Source organism: Rissa tridactyla, chromosome 3, assembly GCF_028500815.1.
Source record: "Rissa tridactyla isolate bRisTri1 chromosome 3, bRisTri1.patW.cur.20221130, whole genome shotgun sequence".
Lineage (NCBI taxonomy): Eukaryota > Metazoa > Chordata > Aves > Charadriiformes > Laridae > Rissa > Rissa tridactyla.
In genome coordinates, this window is record NC_071468.1 from 126,451,068 (window position 1) to 126,473,493 (window position 22,426).

The 22,426-nt window shown below is 53.7% G+C and overlaps 1 protein-coding gene across 1 annotated transcript in view; it reads left to right on the top strand.

The window, feature by feature from the left end:
- Positions 1-22,426, top strand: part of OTOF (otoferlin) — a 121,685-nt gene that overhangs the window by 66,826 nt on the left and 32,433 nt on the right. The window contains exons 6-17 of the mRNA XM_054194326.1: positions 7,753-7,826; positions 10,616-10,742; positions 11,184-11,238; positions 12,780-12,911; positions 13,372-13,434; positions 14,312-14,396; positions 15,576-15,735; positions 16,993-17,179; positions 18,250-18,436; positions 19,326-19,549; positions 20,694-20,802; positions 21,283-21,466. Coding sequence (XP_054050301.1) covers positions 7,753-7,826; positions 10,616-10,742; positions 11,184-11,238; positions 12,780-12,911; positions 13,372-13,434; positions 14,312-14,396; positions 15,576-15,735; positions 16,993-17,179; positions 18,250-18,436; positions 19,326-19,549; positions 20,694-20,802; positions 21,283-21,466 — 1,587 coding nt within the window. The remainder of the gene's footprint in view (positions 1-7,752; positions 7,827-10,615; positions 10,743-11,183; positions 11,239-12,779; positions 12,912-13,371; positions 13,435-14,311; positions 14,397-15,575; positions 15,736-16,992; positions 17,180-18,249; positions 18,437-19,325; positions 19,550-20,693; positions 20,803-21,282; positions 21,467-22,426) is intronic.

Genomic DNA, 22,426 nt, shown 5'->3' on the forward strand with positions numbered 1-22,426 from the left:
CGGTTTGCTCTGAGAGCAAGTGTCGGAGCGGGGAGAGAGCAGGACTGCTCGCTTCAGAAGCCGCTTCTGGATGGGTTTCCTTGGCTGTTTTCCAGCCCAGGCTCCAAGCTGATCCCTGCCCGTGCTGGGCTGAACGGGAGGACCCTGCTCTGCCCAGGCTCCCACCCGGCGCTGGGTCCTGCCTCCTGTCCTGGGCTGGAGCTGGGCTTCTGGACTTCGCCTCTCTAAAAACCCATCCGGCAACAGAGCAGACAAAAACGTTGCGTTTTTCTGGGTGGTTTTCCAGCAGTTCAGTGCAGAGGGAGGTGGAGCTTCAGGCTCTGAAGCCATCCTCCTGCCCCATGTCGCCAGCACAGACACGGCCATGGGCTGAGTCACAGAATGGGTCGGGTTGGAAGCGACCTTGAAGACCATTTTGTTCCAACCCCCTGCCCTGGGCAGGGACACCTCCCACCAGGCCAGGTTGCTCAAAGCCTCATCCAACCTGGCCTTGGAGGTCTTGAAGCAGAGTAACAAGCTGTAATTAAAAACCAGCCCTCCTAATTACTTTCTAGAGCTGGTTAATTGCTTGCTCCTCCCTACTTTGCTGATGCACAATGGGGGAGATTAGCCAGGGAAGAAAGAGCGACTGGGGAGGGAAACAGGGAGACAGGACCCGAATAGAGAAATGTGGGAGCCACGAGAAAAGGGAAACGGGTTTGAAAAGCCAGAAAGCAGAGACAGAGCAGGAGTCTGCGCAGTGGAACAGGGAGGTGAGGAGTCGGTGTTTCCCACATGGTGTCAGGGCAGGAGGACACAGAGTCAGTCTGGGCAGGGATGAGAACTCCCGATCCAGCCCATCTCCTCCGGCTGAGCCCTCTCTGGAGGGAGGATATGAATACAGCTTCGTGGGAGGGTAAGGAAGACCACCCCCTGCCACCAAAAAGGAGAATAAGCCTCGTCTCCCGCCCCAGCAGCATCCCCCAGCTGTGCATGCACAGCTGTACCTGCTTCACTGGCCCCACGCACACATCCAGTGAAAGCCCATCACCTCCAGCTCCTCCGGCAGGGAGCTGTGGTCCCCCTAAGCCCCCCTAGCCTAGCAGAGGGTCACGCAGAGACGTTATCCACCTGAATTACAGATGCGGGCAGGAGGGGGGTGTTTGGGGTCAGCCCTGCTGTGGAAGGTTGCCCACGACCATGGCCTGGGGATGGGGCACTTGGAGCTCTCGTGAGGAGCAGGGAAGCTCCGAGGGAAGAGCAGCCTCTACTGATGTTATGGTCCGATTTGAAGCACTTGGAGTGCACTGAAGCTTGTTTGCCTTTTGTTCCCTTGATGCGCGGCCACTGGCTCCAGCAAAGGCAAAGAGAAGACGAAGGAGCACAAGTAGGTTTGCTCTCCTTGCTCTTCCTCCTCCTCCTCCTCGCTTCCAGCTTTCCTAGCGCCTGTTGTGGCTGATCCCGCACACGGTGTGCTCTCCCTTTCTCTAAAGCTGAGCCTGTCAGCCCTGGGGGAGCTTGGGTCTCTTGGATGTGTGGCCTGAGGTCTCGCAGCCTGCAGGGAAGGTATATCTACAGCAAAAGCCAAATGTAAAAGACAGGCTTGGAGCGGTCCCTGGCAGCACTGGAAGGGAATTGCGAGGTTTTGAGGGAATCCTGGCTCCCATCAGGTTTGGATGGGTCCTGGCTGTGGGAAGAGTTCCCCAGCTTGGGCACGGGCAGCCTGGCCAGGGCTGAGGGCAGGAGAGGGTCTGGGCACAGGTCATCAGCACGGGGCTGGGCAGAGGGGACTCAGCACCAGCCTTCCAGCTCCCCTGCCCACGGTTCAGGCTGCCGCGTCATCCACGTGGACGAATTTCTTCAGGTCCTGGCTTCCTTCTGTCCCCAGCTGCTCGCACTGACACCAGACGCAGTGTCTCAGCCCTCTCCCACAGCAGCACCCTCCGGCTCTCCGCCTTAGCAGAGCTGCTGAAATTTAAGCTCGAGCCCCCTGTGAGCGCAGGCTCGTCTCCTGCTGTCCAGGGGATGATCCCTGCAGCCACCACAGGGCACTTCCCGATCAGTGAGGTCTCCTCTGGCTCGTATTTATTGCGCTGCAGCTGAAGGACCGGTTTATGGCAGTATCTTACCGATGGAGCCTCCTGGTTAACGGTGTAAAGTGAGGAGGTGGGGAAAAGAGAGGAATGTCTTCAAGCGGTCAGCAAGGAGAGGGCAGGCTCAAGACAAGGTGGGTAGAGATCTCCCTGCGCCAAACAGCCCGGTCCTTGGTGTCTCCCCTCCCCAGTTCGGCTGTGCTGGGAAGCGGCAGACTGGATCTGAGGGTTGGGGTCTTCCCTGGGCTCGAGGGGATGACCCTGTGGGGCTGGCAGTGGGGTCTGTCCCCAGTACAGGTGGGAGAACTGGAAGTTCTGGGGCCAGCACCCGCCTGATGGGCATAATTCCTGCAAAGAAATGGAAACTCGTCCCTGCTCCCGACTCCCCAGTAAAAAGCAATGATTAAAACGTCGCTTTTTTGGCCATGAATAATTAACCAGTAACCTGCGACCGTATCTTTAACTAGAAGCTGGCCGGGAGACCAGGATTTTGTGGCCCATGCCACAAAATCTGCCCGTCCCTCCATGCTCCCCTCCTGCAGCCACACGGGCGAAACCCTAAAGGACAGAGCCAAGGGCTTTTGGGAGCAGCAGACCGGAGGATGTGTGCTTCGCCATCAACTGCAGAGAATTCATCCGCTCAACCCCCTGTTGGACACCAGAAAATCCAAGGGGAGAGTGCTGTGGGAGGCCGGGTGGATACTCTGGTGTCTAATCCAGGTTTAAGCTTGCTTGGAGGCTTGTCCCTACTTGGGAGCAGAGTCGGGGGGTTCAGTCCTACACCCCCAAATTTGCAGGACCCTGGTCTTGACCCTGCTGCCCAACCGGGTTGCAATGGGCCAGCAGCTGGCACTGGTTGGAGGGGAGCGGGCAGGTGGGCAGCAGCATCCTCTCCGGCATCTCAGTTCTTTGGGAAACCAGGCTAAACCCAGGCTTCGGCAAAGGGGGGGGCTCTCGGTGCCACCACCCAGCCTGTGTCAGCATCTCAGGTTCGTGGGTCCTCATGTAATATTCATCTGGGGACGGTGTCAGCTCCCCGCCGGCTTCCCATCCGCGCCATCGGATGCCTGGCAGGAACAGCGGAGGGGTTGGCACGACGTTTGTTTAACGCTGCAAAGACCCTGCTGTGCCCGGAGAGGGGTCCCCATCCCTGCTCAGTCCCCACCTGCACGTGGGGCACGAGGCACCAGGATGGCCACCCCACGCTAGACGTGCCACTGGCCGCTCTCCTCTCTCGGCTGAGCGCTGCCAGCATCTCCTCCTGGGGGACACCAAGTCCTGGATGGCCGGCGGGTGAAGGTAGTACCCCCGAGGGATGGGAAGGGGGATGGGTGTTGTACGGGATGTGTCAGTGCTCACCGGGCTTGGAAAAGGGGATAGATGGGGCTTGGGAAGGGGCTGGGGGATGAGGGTGAGCTGCTGGGCATCTGCCTCTGAAGCATCCGGGGCGGCTCCTTCCTTGTCCTTCACTTGCTTCTTCCATTCTCCTCAGCAAATACCAAGTATGCTGAAACCAGGACTTCACCAAAATCCACTTCTTTTTCGTCTTTTTTTGTATTTTTTTTCTTCTTTTTTTCCTTTTCTTCCCTGTTCTCGGTGACCTCCAAACTCCGTTGTTTCCTAGATATCTGCCTCCCTGGGACTCCAGCCCACTGCAATAGTCCCAGTAAGGGCGGCGGTGAAGGAAGGAGGCAGCACCAGTTGTGGTGACTGGGGCTGAGAAGAGCAGCAGGGAGACGTGGCCGGGGCACGGGCATGGGCACGGGGATGGGGACGGCACCTCAAGTTTTATGCCACCGAGGGACCTTGTGCCCTCTGGGCTCCGCTCTCTGAACCAGCTCCAGCCGAGGCTCATCCCGCGGATGTGCTGGAGGCTGTCGGGCAATTTCCCGTTTCGGGGACTTCTACAGTAAAACTGCCTTCGGGGGCACAAGAAGCTCCTGCAGCTGATGTCCCCAGCGCATTTACTGAGGCTCAGCTGGCAGCAAGGGGTCATTGCTCCCGGATGGGATGGGGATGGGGGTGACACCAGCTCCCACGTGGATCCCTCTGGAAGGAGCTGGCTTGGGCTGGTGCTGCCGGGACGGGTCTCAGTGCACGCTCCTTGGACCAGGTGCTTAATCCCGGTCTTGGTCCAAAACCAGCTTCACCGTTTTACTGATGGGGGCATCAGATGCTGTGCTACCCAGGAGCCAATGCATCCTCAGTGCCCATGTGAGGGCCTCGTTATTTTGGGTCCCGGTAGAGGACCAGCCCTGCCAGTGTCTTCCCTGCAGGGTCCTCCTGGCTCCACCACCAGTTGCTCTTCTGCTTTCTTTTACTTCCCAAGGAAGCTCAGAAATTCCCGGCACTGATACAGTGATTTTGTCACTAACCGTCTGCAATGGCCTGCCTGCCAGCTCTGGGGCCGGGGGGACTTTTTTTTTTTTCCTTCCTTTTAAAGAAATTAATTGGAAAGAAGGGAATGTAATGTAACAGGCCCTGGAGGTGCGTTGTCTTCTGGAGGGGCTGTGAGCCTGCTGGGTTTCCCACCCTCAGCGGCGGAGAGTGGTCTCAGAGCAGAGTTTCACAGCCTGAGCTGTTATTACAGCATTTGCTCATAAAAAAAATATGAGTTTGCAAATAGCTTAGGAGTGTTGCCTACCCCATAGCACCTCGAGGCAGATGTTCCCTGGCAGGATTGCAGATATGCTGGAGAGGGGACAGCAAAGGGCTACCGAGATGCTGAGGGGACTGGAACATCTCTCTGATGAGGAAAGGCTGAGGGATTTGGGTCTCTTCAGTCTGGAAAAAAGACGGCTGAGGGGGGACCTTATCAATGCTTGTAAATACTGAAAGGGGGGGTGTCAGGAGGATGGGGCCAGGCTCTTCTCAGTGGTGCCCGGGGACAGGACAAGGGGTAACAAACACAAACTTGACCATGGGAAGTTCCATCTCAACATGAGGAGGAACTTCTTTGCTGTGAGGGTGGCAGAGCCCTGGCACAAGCTGCCCAGAGAGGTGGGGGAGTCTCCGTCTCTGGAGACATTCCAACCCCGCCTGGACGCGTTCCTGTGCCACCTGCTCTGCGTGACCCTGCTGTGGCCGGGGGTTGGACGGGATGATCTCCAGAGGGCCCTTCCAACCCTATGGTTCTATGGAAACCCAGCCCTTGTCTTTCCTCCTCCTACCCATTGAGAAACTGCCCTTTTGCTGAGGATCCCGTGAATCAATCACAGCTACCAGAGACTGCCTTGAGGCCCGAGCATTGCTTTAGTCCCAGTTAAACCTCAGCTATAAATAGTTCCTGTATCTTATGCTGGTCTTCTGCCCCGATTGAATTCCCCCTCCCGTGGTGAATACATTATCCTCCTATTCTCCTTAATTTTCTTCTCGTTTGCTCTGGCCCTGTGAGCAGCCTGCAAACTTCCAGTTGTTATTTAAGACCACAACTGCATCGGGCTGGCTGCCATGCCAGGACTTCTCCGGTTGGCAAAAAAACAAAGGTGCAGCTTCATCCTTTGGCCCCAGCCAGAAGTGATCAAAGCTGAGACCGGGGATCCTGCAGTTTCAGTGCTGTCACCGGGCTTGTGGGCAGCACATCCCAATCCTGCTGTGTCCAGGGCTGGTGCTGAGCCCTGGCTCCCCTGCCCTGGCAGCCAGCTTGGAGGTGAGGTCCAGGCGTGGAGGTGAGGTCTAGGCTGGAAATGTGATCCAGGCGTGGAGGTGAGGTCCAGGCGTGGAGGTGAGGTCTAGGCTGGAGGTGTGATCCAGGCGTGGAGGTGTGATCCAGGCTGGAGGTGAGGTCCAGGCTGCAGGTGTGATCCAGGCATGGAGGTGAGGTCTAGGCTGGAAATGTGATCTAGGCGTGGAGGTGCGGTCCAGGCTGGAGGTGTGATCCAGGCTGGAGGTGTGATCCAGGCGTGGAGGTGAGGTCCAGGCTGGAGGTGTGGTCCAGGCTGGAGGTGAGGTCCAGGCTGGAAATGTGATCTAGGCGTGGAGGTGCGGTCCAGGCGTGGAGGTGCGGTCCAGGCGTGGAGGTGCGGTCCAGGCGTGGAGGTGAGGTCTAGGCTGGAGGTGTGGTCCAGGCTGGAGGTGAGGTCCAGGCTGCAGGTGTGATCCAGGCATGGAGGTGAGGTCTAGGCTGGAAATGTGATCTAGGCGTGGAGGTGCGGTCCAGGCGTGGAGGTGCGGTCCAGGCGTGGAGGTGCGGTCCAGGCGTGGAGGTGCGGTCCAGGCTGGAGGTGCGGTCCAGGCTGGAGGTGCGGTCCAGGCTGGAGGTGAGATCCAGGCGTGGAGGTGAGGTCTAGGCTGGAGGTGTGGTCCAGGCTGGAGGTGCGGTCCAGGCGTGGAGCTGCAATTCTCCCTTGCTTCCAAGCTGGCCAAAGAACATGTCCATTGAACCTGCAAGGTTTCTGCAAAAAGCAACACTTGACAGATAATGAGAATTTTCCAGTAAAAAAAGTCCCCTTCAGCTTTGCTGCCTTCTGCTTTGGGGACAGTCAGAAGCCATTGCCTTCAAGTGTCTCTCCAGCTCTTTGACACTAGAACAGGGTTATTGCACAGTCTGACTTGTGCTTCTTGCCGATTTCAGTTCTGCAGATACTATGGAGGGGTTTTTTCCAACTGAGGTTTTCGGCTGAATCTTCAGGCTAAAAATCCACGTTACATCCAGACTCCATAACTTTCACCAGCGTGACTCAGAACCTCCCTCCTCTTTGCAACGCCGGCATGGACTCACCTCCAAATAACAGGGAACGGCCTCCTGAAAATATCGGCAAGGCTCTTACTGTCTTTAACAGTCTGTGCCCGTTTGCTGGCTCTGCACTGGAGAGCAATCCAGACTGCAGTGCAGAAGTCCTGTCATTCACTGAACGCCGTGTTTGTGTATATTTGCTGGACGCACACATAACCAACATCAAGTAACGTAGGAGTCCAGACCGTCCACGCACTCGTGGTCGCATGGGCTGATTTCTGAGCTGGAATGATGGTCCTGGCCCCACTGAAGCACTTGGAGCTGGAAGATGTACTGCTTAAACTTGCCCTGAAATGATGGATATTTTTAGAAAACAACTGGCAAGCCGTTCTCAAACCATTATTTTATCAGCCAATCCATCCCAAACTGCCCTGAGTGGATTTGACCCCAGCCTAGGTTGCAGACGGGGAGCTAAGAGCCACCTGGTACTGGGGTGTGCCACGCCGCAAGGGGAAAAATCACGGTGCTGCAGTGGGCTGCTGAGAGCGCTTAGGATCCGCACAGGTCTGCTGCCGATCTAGCCAAAGAGGTTATCGATTTTTCGCAGCGAGGTGGTGGGGGAAGCGGTTGGACGTTTTAAGTTTTAGTAAGTGGGTTCAGGTGGCTGGGGAGCAACTGCGGAAATGATTCAGGAGAGGTAAGAAGTGCGCGCGCAGCGGGGGCCAGCAGCAGAGACGGGAGCCACAGGTCGGGGGGAAGAGTTGAGCGTGTTTTATCCCAAGTTGTGGCATTTCCTGGGACAAAAAAAGCAGAGCCAAGATTCGAAGGCAGTGCGTTCAGCTGCGACCTTGACTCGGCCCTGTGGCATGTTTGCTTAGTCTTTCAGCTGATGTTTCCTCTCTTGCTGTGAAAGGTTCCTCCTGTTCCCACCCCCAAATTCCAGAAAACAGCACTAAAATACGGGAATTGATGGTTGTGGGTTTTTTTCTTTCCCTCTTCTTCCAGAGCCGGGAAAGGAGTTTTTTCAGCCATGAAGCTTGGCAAGACACGTCCATCAAAGGATGACCATCGGAAGCAAGGTATGTTGTTCCCTGCTCCAGTGCGGCCCTTTGGCTGTCCTCCACATCCCAGGAAAGCACCTGAGGGACCCCATAGACTCACAGAATGGTTTGGGTGGGAAGGGAACTTCAAAGGCCATTTACACCAACTCCCTGCCATGGGCAGGGACATCTACATCTATATCTTCACCTAGACCAGGTTGCTCCAAGCCCCGGCCAACCTGGCCTTGAACCCCTCCAGGGATGGGGCAGCCACAGCTTCTCTGGGCAACCTGGGCCAGGGGCTCACCACCCTCCGCATAAACAATTTCTTCCTTCTATCTAGTCTGAATCTCCCCTTTTTCAGTTTAAAGCCATTACCCCTTGTCCTATCGCTACAGGACCTACTAAAAGGTCTGTCCCCAAAGCGGGCAGAGCCGGTCAGTGACTTGGGGATTAGACAAGGAGCGTTGGGTGCTCGGGAGGAGAGCTGGAGGGGCTCCAAGGGAAAATGGGAAGTAGGAACTGATGGAGGGAGTTTCCCACTGAAGGCTTGGCCAGACACCGCCCACCTTGTGATATCCCACCTGTGGCAACACCTGGGCCTCATGCAGGCACCTTCCAGCTTATTTGGCCAGGTTGGATGGTGCTTTGAGCAACCTGGTCTAGTGGGAGTTGTCCCTGCCCAGGGCAAGGGGTTGGAACCAGGTGATCTTTAAGGTCCCTTCCAACCCACCCCATTCTATGGTTCTATGATTTTTAGGGACGATTTGCAAATGTGACAATGCAAAGCTGGCTTTAGCCCTTGCCCCTTGCTGGGCGCAGGCTGCAGCAGCGGCACCACCAAAGGAAGGGCTCAGCTGCTGCAGGCGCTGAAATCGGACGCCTTTCTGGAAACACACGGGAGGGTCAGCCATCGGAAATTCGTCGTTGTTTCCATTCAGACCAAAGGATTGGGTTTCAACGGCAAAGAAATGGGGGAATGTTTGCAGGCAAGGACAAAGCGTTGCTTTAGATAGTGTGTCTGGGCAAATCTCCAGGTTTAAGGATGGGAAAAGGGGAATTTGGCCTGGGACATGAGTGTGGGTAGAGGCACTGGCAGCCTGCGGGAAGGCATGGCGTTGGAACCTGGGTGGCCTCCCTCTCTCCCCCGTGGCTGGGTGTTCATCTCGTGGTTAAAGCTTCAGGCAAGGCCACGGGGAAAGCAGCTGGGATGCGAAGGCAGGAGGAGGGTGTGCGGTAGTAGAGTGCCTTAGCCGGGGGGGGATTTACCTGTGGTCAGGGAACGGTGGTGACACAGCTGAGTTATCGCATGGTGTGGTCAGTGCCACACAGCCGTGGGGCTCCTTCTTCCACCTTCCCCCTCTTTCCCTGCACTCCCGGGCAGCTGATATTAATGCAGCAATTGCTTCTTCCCCAGCTATCTGTGCTCCTCCGGCTTTCGGATGCCCTCCTGTCTCAGCGCGAGTGCTGTCTCCACCATGGTTCCTACCCTTGGTCTGGCCAGCTGGTGGTGGGATGGGGGGATGTGTGACATCCTCCCGTCAGACTACACGCTGCAGTGCTCATGGGGCTTCCCCAGGGTCAGGCGTTGGCGTGTAAGCCAGGGAGGTGCCAGCACAAGGTGTATCATTGCAAAAGCCTTTTCCCAGAGCCTGCAGGATCTGGAGAGGGAAACTCCCGGTTGGCCAAGCCAGCATCCCTCTTGTACCATGGTCTGCTCTCCTTTTGCCGTCCCGTACAGACTGCCGGTCCTGCTCAGGTCAAACAGACCCACTCATTCACCAAAAGCCAAGCTGGGAGAGTGCTGTTCTGTCTGCCCGCCCGCATGTAGGAGGGTCAGATCTGTTTTGGTCCTTCCCAGCTCCTGTGGTTCTGACTCAATCTCAAAAACTCCCATTTCAGATGAGGACACCCTTTCCCCACCCAACCTGCAGCAGTGTGTCTTTCCACCCCAATGGAAAGCTTTTCCTAACACCCAGCCCAGATCTCCCTCACTTCAGCTGAAGCCCATGTTACCTCACAAAACCAGAGCAGACTATGGTGGGAAACCTGATTTCTGGTCTCCTGGAGCGTGCCGATCTCCTGGAGCAAGCTATGAGCTTGCCCAGGTTAGTAAAGAGACGGGGAACCTGCTTCCCAGGAGCAGTATGAGTGGATTTGGTGCTACCCTGCTGTGCCACCAAAGCAAACCAGTGACCCAACAGCTATGCTGGTGGGTTTGGCCCAACATAAAAAAACCAACATTGCTGCTTTGTGGTCATTTCTTGACCAGAGTGAAGGCAGGAGGGGCAGGCAGGACATGCACATGGATTGTGCACAGGGAAGGAGTATCTCAGAACTTCTTCCAATAGACCAGTGGACAATACAGCTGTGTCTCAGTGCCAACAGGGTCTGGGGTCTTGACCCTCCCTGCAGCAATTTTTCTTCTTGGAAAATGACCCCTTTCTCCTGTTTTTTTCAGACCCCTCTACCCCACAGCTAGATGGTTGGTTCTCCTTGCAACTGCTCTTCTGGTAGTTAGAGCTGCAACACTTGCCCGAACGCTCTTTCAACCCTTGAAGTCTGAGGTGGTTGTTATTTTCCGTTTTCTTCTTGCCTTCACAAAGCCCCATGCAGGCGCACTGCCCAGGCCGGGTAATGTGTCACGGGAGGCAATGCCTCTTTTTTAATCCCTTTCTCGACCAGGTTGTCTGTGACCTGAGCTGGTGACTATTGTTCTTTGTATTATCAGGGGAGGTTGATAGGACGTATTGGTTACCTTTCTCTTCACCTTTAATTATTCACCGAGTGGAAAAAATAAGAGACATTCTTTTGTCTCCTTTATGCAGATGAACCCGCTGTTTTGGAGGCGGAAGACCTGGACCGAAAAGCCGTGAGACAGGGATGTGGACTGGAGCCAGACACCATCTCCTTGGCCTCCGTCACAGCCGTCACCACCAATGTCTCAAATAAGAGGTGAGAGCCAGATGTGAGCTTGTGCAAGCCAGGAGGCGAGGACACCCTGGCAGACACCCCGCGGCCGTGTGTCCCCCGAGGTGGGGTATGTTGGAAATCACACTGCCCCACACAGCTGGTGGGTTTTTTGATAATACCTGACCTGCTTTGAAGAGCACCAACGTTCAGTGATGTTTCACAGCCCCCAGGGTTTATGTTCCTCAGATTCCAAGAGGGCGGGAGCTTCGAGGGGTGACCCTGCAAATCATAGAATGGTTAGAGTTGGAAGGGACCTTAAAGATCATCTAGTTCCAACCCCCGGCCCTGGGCAGGGACACCTCCCACTAGACCGGGTTGCTCCAAGCCCCATCCAACCTGGCCTTGAACACTTGAAATGCTCTGTCACGGCTGGTAGCAAGTCCATGTGTGGTTTGACTGAGGGTTTCTTCTGCCTCTCCAAAGGTCCAAGCCTGACATCAAAATGGAGCCGAGTGCTGGGAGGCCAATGGATTACCAGGTAGGTGACAACGTTGTGCCCCCAGCCTCAGCTCACGGGGGTCGCAATGCAGGGAGTGGGGGAATCCTTTTGCAGGGAACAAGTTCGTGCTGGGTTTCAACGCACTGCACTCACAAAGCACAACCTCCCAAGAGCTGGCATTTAAATGGTCGAGCAACCAACTCAAGGCTGAATACTGAACTGGTTTTGCTTTCCATCACATGAAGCCCAAAAAGCACAAATTAACCTGTGATTGAAATGGGCTGTCTCCAATACATTTCATAGAATGATGGAATCACGGAATGGTTTGGGTGGGAAGGGACCTTAAAGGCCACCCAGTGGCACCCCCTGCCCTGGGCAGGGACACCTCCCACCAGCCCAGGTTGCTCCAAGCCCCGGCCAACCTGGCCTTGAACCCCTCCAGGGATGGGGCAGCCACAGCTTCCCTGGGCAACCTGGGCCAGGGGCTCACCACCCTCAGAGCGAAAAATTTCTTCCTCATATCTCATCTAAATCTCCCCTCTTCCAGTGTAAAACCCTTCCCCCTCGTCCTACCCAAGAGTTTTCAGTATGTTGGCCAATGTTCAAGATTGGTGAGCCCTGGCTGGCAGTAGATTGCTCACTGGATTTCCTCGAATAGGCTGATACATGGCTGCTGTTGTCCTCTTCAGCGATGCTCTGTTCCTGCCACTTTATCTCGAGTTCAAACAACTCTTTCAGTTTCCCAAGGCTCAGGTGGTCCGTGCTGCTCCCTTTTCTTTTGCTAATTGGTGCCAGCATGAATCGTAAATTGGCTCCTCTTCTCATTTTCACCAAGTCGTGCTGATTCAGCAGCAATTTAGCTTGATGTCCTCACCTCTCAGCACAGCAACACGTTCCTGGGGATATCTCGGGAACCATGCAAATAATGACTTTTGTTAGAGATTTATCGCAGAACATTTGCGGCACCCGCTGCAGACCCAATTTTGAGGCTTACAGGGAATGAGTGTGCTTGGTCCAGGTGGGGGGGGGCATGAAGAACATCAAGAGGAGGGGAAAGGTGCAAAACAAATTACAACCAAGAGGAACACAGAGCCCTCAGAGGGCTCTGCTACCCTTTACCAGCTGCCGTTTAGGAGTGGAGTGGAACAGAACAGAAAAGAATAGAACAGAAAAGAATAGAACAGAAATTTCAGTTTGAAGGGACCTACAGCGATCATCTAGTCCAACTGCAACCCTTCGTGCTTTCTAGCAGAAGGCAGTGAAGCCATCTGGGGTCTCACCAACCGAGCTCTGCTCCCACAGCTTAGCTAAATCCATTTGACTTCACACCTCGCATGAAGCCCCCCATGCTGTGGGGCTGAAGCAAGAGGGATGCCCGCGGTCTTCTGCACCCCACCCTGCGTCGCAGCGTGCTCAGGCTGGTCTGAGCAGCCCGAGGTCTTTGGTGTGACCAGTAGACCTCAGAGCTGCCACCGTTGCGCTGAAAATGTCTCCAAAAATGGGAGACGGGGAGACGGGGGTTACGGCAGTGAGCGGCACCTGGTGCTGCTCTCAGGAGGCGCATGAATCGCTCTCCCCAGGTCAGCGTCACCATCATCGAGGCCCGGCAGCTGGTTGGGCTCAACATGGACCCCGTGGTCTGCGTGGAGGTCGGAGAGGAGAAGAAATACACGTCCATGAAGGAATCGACCAATTGCCCTTACTACAACGAGGTGGGTCTGTCCTCCGGTGGTGCCCACAGCTATCCTCCCCTCGGGGTCTACATTCCTGTTAGTCAATTAAATGTCATTTCTTGTCACTTGGGCTTTTTTTCTTTTTATTTCTTCTGTCACCTCCTGTCAGAATAAGATGAAATTTCAAACCGCGCAGAAGGAGAAATGAAGCCTTTGGCCTCTGGTATTTTGCAAAAATGGTAAAAAGCTCACTCATTTGATCTGTGCTAAATTTTTCTGTTTTTCTGAGAAGTTAGTGCTTCCTTCTAGTTGCCCAGGCTGCAGAGGCCATCAGTGCTGGGGCTCACACGGATCCGTCCCTGCTGTGACATGTGCTGTAGGATGCTCCTCCAGGCAGTCACAGCTTCTCCAGCTGCAGCATGCACAAAAACACCTCCTTTCAACCCAAAAGGAGCTCACCCCGGCTCTCCTGCCCTCACGGCTGCTCTTTCCCTTTCAGTACTTCGTCTTCGATTTCCACGTCCCCCCAGATGTCATGTTCGACAAGATCATCAAGCTGTCGGTAAGTGAGCACGGTTGCATTGTCCTTTTCCTGGGGCTTTGGAGGAAACCAGCCCGTTTTGCGTTTGCACTGGGGATGGATTTAAGGTCCTTGATGTGAGACCCCCGCGGCCCTACGAGCCTCACCTCTTTTGCAGGCCCCCAGCCCCCCTTTCTGTTGCTGAGCTTCATTGCTGGGTCCACACAGCTCCCCTTCTGCCTTCGCTGTCTCCCTCCGTGGCTGATCGCTGGTATTTCAAAGCCGGGAGGAACTAAACCTGCCTTGGGATGAGTTCAGGCTTGGAGAGCAGCAAGACCTTCCCGAGCCTGCCAAGGGATTTCCTGGGGCACGAGACGGGCAGAGCTGTGGTGGAAACTGAGGGCTGCAGGTGCTGAGAGCAAAGCAGAGGCTGCAGCCCTCCCCACAGCCCCGCGGGAGGGCGATGGACGGGATTTGCACATGCGTAGACCAAAACACACGAGTTAGGAGTATCCGTATCCATCCCATGCACAGACCGGCTGTGTAATTTCTCCCACAAAGGGAATCCCGTGGATTTCGAGCACCCTAAAGACCCTTTCTTCACATAAATGTCCCAGTGCTTGTTGCCGTAGTGGCTGGAAAGCTGCATCTTGTTTTAAAGGTTGATTTCTTTGCATTTTGTTGTATTCAATCCAAGTATACGTTTGCTTGCAATACTGCTAAGCAAGAGCTGCCGACCCCACCATGCCTCTTAGTGTCCTTGTGCAGACCAGGGTCCTGCACAGACCAAGGAAAATGCATCAGCGTCTTTCCCATCTGACACTGAACACCTCTGGAAAGAGCCTCGTGGCTCCCCGGGCATGGAAAAAAAGTCTGATTTTTTTTTTTTTTTTTTTTTTTTTCTTCTCTCAATTTCCAGGTGATCCACTCAAAAAACCTCCTGCGGAGTGGCACTTTGGTAGGGTCCTTCAAGATGGACGTTGGGACTGTTTATACTCAGCCTGGTACGTCAACGCTGTTTGCAACCAGTCCAGCCGAGAAAGGTTGGACTAGATGATCCCTGAGGTCCCTTCCAACCTGGCATTCCACGATTCTGTGTGCCTACTGGCACCTTGGAACAAATGTCCTTGCAAGGTAGCTGGGCGGGTGCTGGTTTCCTTGGGTGATGCTTACCTAACCTAATTTCGGTATCCCAGATATAATCAAGTCACCTGGGCTCCGTCTGTGGTCAGGAAAGAGCACTCAGCACCTCCGGAGAAGGCTGGGTATCCCCCCCTGAAAGAAGGGCTGAGATGCCCTCTGGGTGTGCTGGTCTCTCTCCACTGACCTGCTGAGGAAGGAAGCCCAAGGTGACTTGCTTAGGCAAGATATCGACCTTCCGGATAGCTGAAGGTCAGGGGCTGGATCTCGCCCTCTGTGGCTGGCGTTTAAACCAAGAAAGGAAGATGCCTGGCGTGCAATGGAGAAGAGGGAGAGGTTGATTGGCGTTCCTGTCGCATTGAGCAATGCTCCTTTGAGGACCTGGTGCTCGCCGCATGCCAGAGCTGAACACACAACACCCCTTCAAAAAAAAAGATACCTCCAAAATCCCCGTGGTTTTGGTTTTTTGTCTTGCTCCAGTGTCACACCTATTGCAGCACTCTGCCTCTACAAGTAAGCCTGAGGGCTAAGATGTAAATGAGGCCTCCAGAGCCTGCACGTGAGAGGTTGTCAGCAGATGATGAGGAGGGGGACATTAAGGGAACATCTGGTCTGCTTCTCTGCTCCCCAGAAGGATTAAGTCTTTCTAACACCATCCAAAAGGCACCTGAGACCTTAAAGACTTAGAATCATAGAATTGTTTAGGTTGGAAAAGACCCTTAAGGTCATTGAGTCCAACCATTAACCCAACACTGCCAAGTCCACCACTAAACCATGTACTTAAGCTCTGTGGCTATACATCTTTTAAATACCTCCAGGGATGGTGAGGTCCAGAGATGGAGACCCCACCCCCCTTCAGACAGTTCATCCTGTTGCTTCTCTGTCTTCAACACACGACACATCTCCCTACTGAATTTTTCAGGGGATTCTTTCTGAATTCCTCCCACCTGAAGATGTCCCTCACGCATATGTGCAGGTCCCCCCACTCGAGTGGATGCTGTGTCTCCTTCTGATAAATGACTGTCTTGTCCCCTGGCTTCCAGAGCACCAGTTCTACCACAAATGGGCCATCCTTTCTGACCCCGAGGATCTCACCGCCGGGCTGAAAGGTTACCTGAAGTGTGACATCGCCGTGGTAGGGAAAGGGGACAACATCAAGACGCCACACAAAGCCAATGAGACGGACGAGGATGATATCGAAGGGTAAGGATCTGCCGAGCCAGCTTCACGTAGCCTTGCTTGGGAGTGATTTTTCATGTCTCTTCACCTTGGCTTGTGCAAGGAGGACAGCATCCCTTCTGGATGAGGCTGACGGCCCTCCTAGTACCCGTACTTCCTTTGTGCTGTGAAAACCAGAGGGACAAAATAAGTTGCTGAAAAGAGAGAACGTAGCAGATTACTGGTGCAAATCCAGGCTATATCAAGTACAAACCAATCATTTCTATGAGGTCAGACCATCTGCTGGTTGTTGAGCTCCCTATACCAACACCAGCCTGATGTCAACCAACTTGATGTCCCCACGCCCTAATGCTCCTGTTGGCCCTTGGATAGTTGGGATGGGGTCTCATCACTCACTGCCAGGGCAGAGCAGGGAGGTCTGGATGAGGTTTCCCAGGCCGCGTGGGTGAGCAAGGCTCTGTGACTCCCCAGAGCATCTAAAAGGCCGTGGAAGAAAAATTGGGAGAGTTTAAAACTTGGTTATGGCCCCAAAATATTTCAGGCTAATTAAATACCTCCAAGTGCAACCGCAGGCTTTCAAGCCTACCTCACAGCCCCTCACCACATGGTCAGAAACCCAGACTAGTAGAAAAATGCCAGTGCGGCTTTCTTGACTTGCTGGGGAAGTGGGCTCGAGGCACCACCTGAACCATTTTGGGGCAGTGTCCCATGCTGTAGTGGTGATATTATCCCACTTTTGCACTGGCAACTCCAGCGATTCCTCTAAAAATCGTTTTGTTCGCAGCATTCCCCCTGGCTCTCATTTCTTCCCCCAGGAAAGGAAAGCCAAATGTGCCAAGAAAAAACAATCTGGTGGAGCTCAAGTTTCCCCCCAAAATAATCACCCAGCTCCCCTTGTGCCCTGATAAAGCAAAAGGGCTCTTCTAACACCCCTTTCACATGGCCTGCTTTGGGTGTCTAAATTAGGCTGAGCTCAATTGTCCCCTAGACTCCACGGACAACAATGATTATGTTCCTTTAGTGGAATGCACATTGTCCCAGGGGGACCTCAAGGGGCTCCTCTAAGTTTTTGCTGATGAAACCACCGGTCCCCACCCCAAAACAGGAGGATGGGCAGAAACAAGATAGCAATAAAAGGTATGGGCTCAGGAATGGTCATCGTTTCACCACCACAGAGCCCGTGCTCAGAAAGTGAGGCAGTTTCTCCCCCTTTGGTTATCCTCTCCTGAGAAACCTGCCAGCCCCAGCAGCTGTTTCCAACCCTATCCATTGACGTTGCAGGAACCTCCTCCTCCCGGACGGGGTCCCTCCGGAGAGGCAGTGGGCTCGTTTCTACATCAAGATCTATCGAGCAGAGGGGCTGCCCCGTATGAACGCCAGCATCATGGCCAATGTGAAGAAGGCTCTCATTGGGGAGAACAAGGACTTGGTGGATCCCTACGTGCAGGTGGTCTTTGCAGGGCAGAAGGTGAGCAAGCTGTGTGCGATACCAGCGTGTGTGCGATACCTGGGAGGTAACATGAGTGGGACCAGCTATTGTGCAGGTGGCCAGAGATGGTCTCAGTTGTCCTGGTATGCAGATGTGGAGATCATAGAATCATAGAATCATAGAATTGTTGAGGTTGGAAGGGACCTTTAAGATCATCGAGTCCAACCTTTAGCCTACCCTGACAAGAGCCACTTCTAAACCATGTCCCTAAGTGCCCCATCTACCCTTTTTTTAAACACCTCCAGGGATGGTGAATCCACCACCTCCCTGGGCAGCCTATTCCAATGTTTAATAACCCTTTCAGTGAAGAAATGTTTCCTAATATCCAATCTAAACCTCCCCTGACGTAACTTGAACCCGTTTCCCCTCGTCCTATCACTTGTCACCAGGGAGAAGAGGTCAGCCCCCATCTCTCTACAACCTCCTTTCAGGTAGTTGTAGAGGGTGATGAGGTCTCCCCTCAGCCTCCTCTTCTCCAGGCTAAACAACCCCAGCTCCCTCAGTCGTTCTTCATAAGGTTTGTCCTCCAGACCCCTCACCAGCTTTATGCACCAGATGCATGGCAAAGCCACCTTGTTCGCTATGTTTCCCCTCTTTTGTGCTGACTATGATGGATTTGCAGCACTTTCCAGTTGAGGAAAGGAGCTTAGAATCATAGTATCGTTTTGGTTGGAAGGGACCTTTAAGATCATCGAGTCCAACCATCAACCCAACACTGCCAAGGCCACCACTACCCCATGGCCCTCAGCACCACGTCTGCCTGGCTTTTCAACCCCTCCAGGGATGGCGACTCCACCACTGCCCTGGGCAGCCTCTTCCAATGCTTCACAACCCTTTCCAGGAGGAAATTGTTCCCAATATCCATCCTAAACCTCCCCTGGCGCAACTTGAGGCCGCTTCCTCTTGTGCCATCGCCTGTTCCTTGGGAGAGGAGAGTCACAAGACACATGCATGTTTCAGTGGTCATTAGCAAGGGAGCAGCTCAGGTTGCGAGGGATGGCTTGGGAGCTCAAACCCTTGGCAAACATCTGCCTCCTCCCACTCGGCAGGGGAAGACATCTGTACAGAAAAGCAGCTATGAGCCTCTCTGGAACGAGCAAATAGTCTTCACGGAAATGTTCCCCCCATTGTGCAAGCGGATAAAGATCCAGATCCGAGACTCAGACAAAGTCAATGATGTGGCCATTGGTACCCATTTCATTGATTTGCGGAAGATCTCTAATGAAGGAGACAAAGGTAAGGTGGGGGGGCAGACCGATCTACCTTCTTCATGGTAGAGAGACATCCCTTTGGCAGAGAGTTAAGAAAATAGTGTAGGCTCCTTCCCCACCCCTGGAGATAGCCGCTTCTTGGTGCGCAGCTGGAGAGACTGTGATTCACTGCAGTGGTCTTCTGAGGTCACTGGACACACGCTCTTTGAAAGCTGAGCTCTGTCACAAGCCTCCAGTCCAATATCTGAAAGCAAAGACACCCAAGATCAACTTCCCCTTCCAAAATATTCATTGCCATGAATGGATGAATGTAGAATCATAGAATCATAGAATTGTTTATGTTGGAAAAGACCCTTGGGATCATCGAGCCCAACCATCAACCCCACTCTACAGAGTTCTCCCCTACACCAGATCCCCCAACACCACATCTAAATGACCCTTAAACACATCCAGGGATGGTGACTCCACCACCTCCCTGGGCAGCCTATTCCAGTGTCTGACCACTCTTCCTGGGAAGAATTTATTTTTTTTTTTTCACAGTCTCCCCCATTCATGCACACGTGAACACACCAGCACACGTGGGCAGGACCAACGTGAAACCAAAGATGGCTCTAGAAAGGGGACTAATGGGGTGTTCTTTTGTCTTCACTCTCACTTTGGGTAACTTGCCCAACGGGAGACTCACCTCTGTCTTTGGCTGGTGCACTGCACAGTCCTCATCACTGCAAAGCTGTCTCCAGGCATGGTTGCAAGCATGCATTTCCGTGGACACACATGTGTATGTTGAAGCCCACATCACCGTACACAGACCAGGAAAGTGATGCCAATCCATGAGCAAGTTTGTATCCTGAGTCAAAGACATGACCTCCTCCTTGCACATCCCCTCCCCAACGTACATGTTTGCTCTGCTGCAGGCTTCCTGCCCACCTTTGGCCCTGCGTGGGTGAACATGTACGGCTCCACTCGGAACTACACCCTGATGGACGAGCACCAAGAGCTGAACGAGGGTCTGGGTGAAGGCGTCTCCTTCCGGGCCAGGCTTTTGATGAGTCTTGCTGTGGAGATCTTGGACACCACCAACCCGGAGATCAACAGCTCCACCGAGGTGCAAGTCGAGCAGGCTCCATCAGTTGCTGATGTAAGTCGCCCCTAGCCCTACGGCTGTCAGTGGTGGGTCTTGGGCCTCTTGTGTCTTTTATCTTTGATCTCATAAACCAAGGATTTCATTTAGTGTTGTCCTAAGTTTTCTGGATCTGGCAGCACAATGAAAGCAAATCTTGCAAGGATTTCAGATTTTATGAGCATTCAAATGATCAAATGACCTCTCTTAGGAGTACTGAGCAGAAGAAACATCTGAGTGAGGGAAGATCATAGAATGTGTTGGGTTGGAAGGGACCTTTAAAGGTCATCTAGTCCAACCAAAGTTGGACTAGAGTTAGACTGAAGTTTCAAAGTTTAGGATCGTAAACTTTGAAATGTTTCTCTGGTCGGCAGTTAGACAACGACAAAGAAAGCCATCTCCTAACGCCAGTTGTCTCACTCCCATCCTGAAGATGGATTTCAGAGAGAAGCCAAGGACCTAATCTGTATCCCAACCAATTCTGGCAGGGTGAAACTGGTCAGAGAAATTGAACGGCTGTTTCCTGACAGGAAAAGCCCCACAGCTTTAGTCCTGATGTGTAGAGCCGTCAGGAATGCTGTCTGTTCTCTGCATAAACAGACACATCCGGGCTTGTCCTACCTGGGGATGCCCACATATGTCAATCCATATGAGCCAACAGTGTGTAGCAGAAATGGAGATGTCTGATGGACGCACACCCTCTCTGCAAAAGCTCTCCTTCAGAAGTAACATGGCCATAATTCACTCCTGGGGGAAATGAAGCCACCTGGAAATAAAGCCATTCCAGTTCTGAAAGAGCATCCAGGCAGATGGTTTGGTGTGCTTTGATTAGTTCTATTTGTGAATAAACTCAGGCTCATATTCCTGAATGTCCCTTAGACAGGCCCTCACGTGCAAGTGGTGACCGATCTCAACACATTCAAAAGTTAGGCTAAAAGCTTTAATTGAACTCTCTCTGCAATGAGCCTGGAGATGGCTCAGGCCGGGGGAGAGAAAAACCTCACGGTCCCCTTGAAAGCCTGAGCAGTGATATCTCGCCTTCAAAAAGCCCATGAGGGTGCTCAGAGGTGCCAGGTCATGCACCCCTCTGCCCAAGGGGACCTGTCCTCCTTGGTGTCTCTCCGGGTGACCTCAGCCCTGATCCCCGTGATTTCTCCTGCAGAACTGCACTGGGAAGATGGAGGAGTTCTTTCTCTTTGGAGCCTTCCTGGAGGCTACTATGATCGACAGGAAGATTGGCGACAAACCCATCAACTTCGAGGTCACAATAGGTTGGTTGGTTTTTTGGGGAGGGTGAAGCGTGCCTGGTGGGGAATGCAGGATCCAAGGCCGGGAGCAGGGTGGACTCCCCATTTTCCATACCAACACATGCTAGAGCACGCAGGGCTCTCAGTTTAGGGAGAAGGTGCTGGCCACTTTACCGGCACAAGCTACGTGGGGCCCCAGATCATCTACTGTGTGCCTGCTGTGCTGCGGCCAGTGGAGCTGCTCCCTCTCTCGCCCTGGCTTTGTGCCTCCTGAGGCTGGCCACCGAAGGGAGGGGGCGTGTTCCTACTGTCTCGAGAGGGGACATGAGCAGGGGGCAGGCACCCATCACTAATTTATGGTTCCTGAGCGTGGTTTCAGAGAGTTGAACTCCACTGTCCCCCATGGTTCCTGCAGAACTTCTCCACTACCTCAATTTAAGCCAAGAGACTGATCCTGATTGGAGTTAAAACCCTGTGACTCTATTTCACTTTTTTTTCCTCGAGGTAACTATGGGAACCAGATCGATGGCATGACCAAACCCACGCTACGGAGGAAGAAAGAGGGAGGGGATGGGCAGGAGGAGGAGTCCGAGCTGCTCCAGAACTCAAGTGAGGATGAAGGTGATGAGGATGGAGAGCTGCTCTCTGTTTCCTCATCTCAACCCGTGAAGCCCCTGGTCACAGACAGGTAAGTGTGCCCCGCCTGGCCACTGACGTGCCACTGGGCAGAGATGTGGCTCTTGATTCAACCATGGTCTGTAGGTGTTCCCACATGCCCTGGGTGTCCCAGCTCCCCCCGATCTCTGCACAGGTGGAGTCAGTGTCCTCACGGGGCCTGGAGTCATTTGGCCAAAGAGACCTGGGAGCAACAGGGGGGACCAGTTCTCCATGCCCTGTAAAGGGAGATTAGATACCACCCTGTAGACACCTTGACTTGGATGCTACATTCTGCCAGATGAACCCCCACCCCATTCCCTACAGTTCTGAGCATTCCTGTGGATTCTCTGATGTCCAATAAGGGCTGAACCTCCCAGGCTACCCTACAAAGGACATCCTCCATCCACCCGGCCAGATGTGCACCCAAACTCATGGCTATCTGATACCTTTAGCGCTCTTCCCCTCTGGCAAACAGGCATGAAGTTAACCAGTGGATTCAAAAAATCGTTGGTGGGCACTGAATAAACAGGTTCGCTTCCACACGTATGTTTTGTACGTTTGGGAAACCGGTCTATAAACGGGTCCTTCCCTAGGATCGCTGCCGCCCTTGGTGGCACAGCCCAGTACTGCACATCGGGGAGGAGAGGTCTGGGCTTTGCAGCTCTGCTCTCTCCAGCTGCCCCACGTATAAAGACGTCATGGGCACCATGTGGAGAAAAGGATAAGCCCAGCTGGAGATAAGACACAGGTTTGAGTCGTGAAGGCAGTTCGTGCTGAGACAAGGTGCCTTTCTTCATCACTTGGGGTCTTAAAAGCTGGACAAAGTCACAGACGCGCAGAGGGGAAAGGATGCAAAAAGCAGCTGGAAAAAGTTCTTAAGAATGTGTTAGGCAGGAGATTGGGACTTTGAGTCCTCTCCGCCTCCCTAGTTGGCAGCATCTCTCTTTTGGGCAGTCCGTCTGTCCCCATGGGTCATTGGCAGCCACGCTCT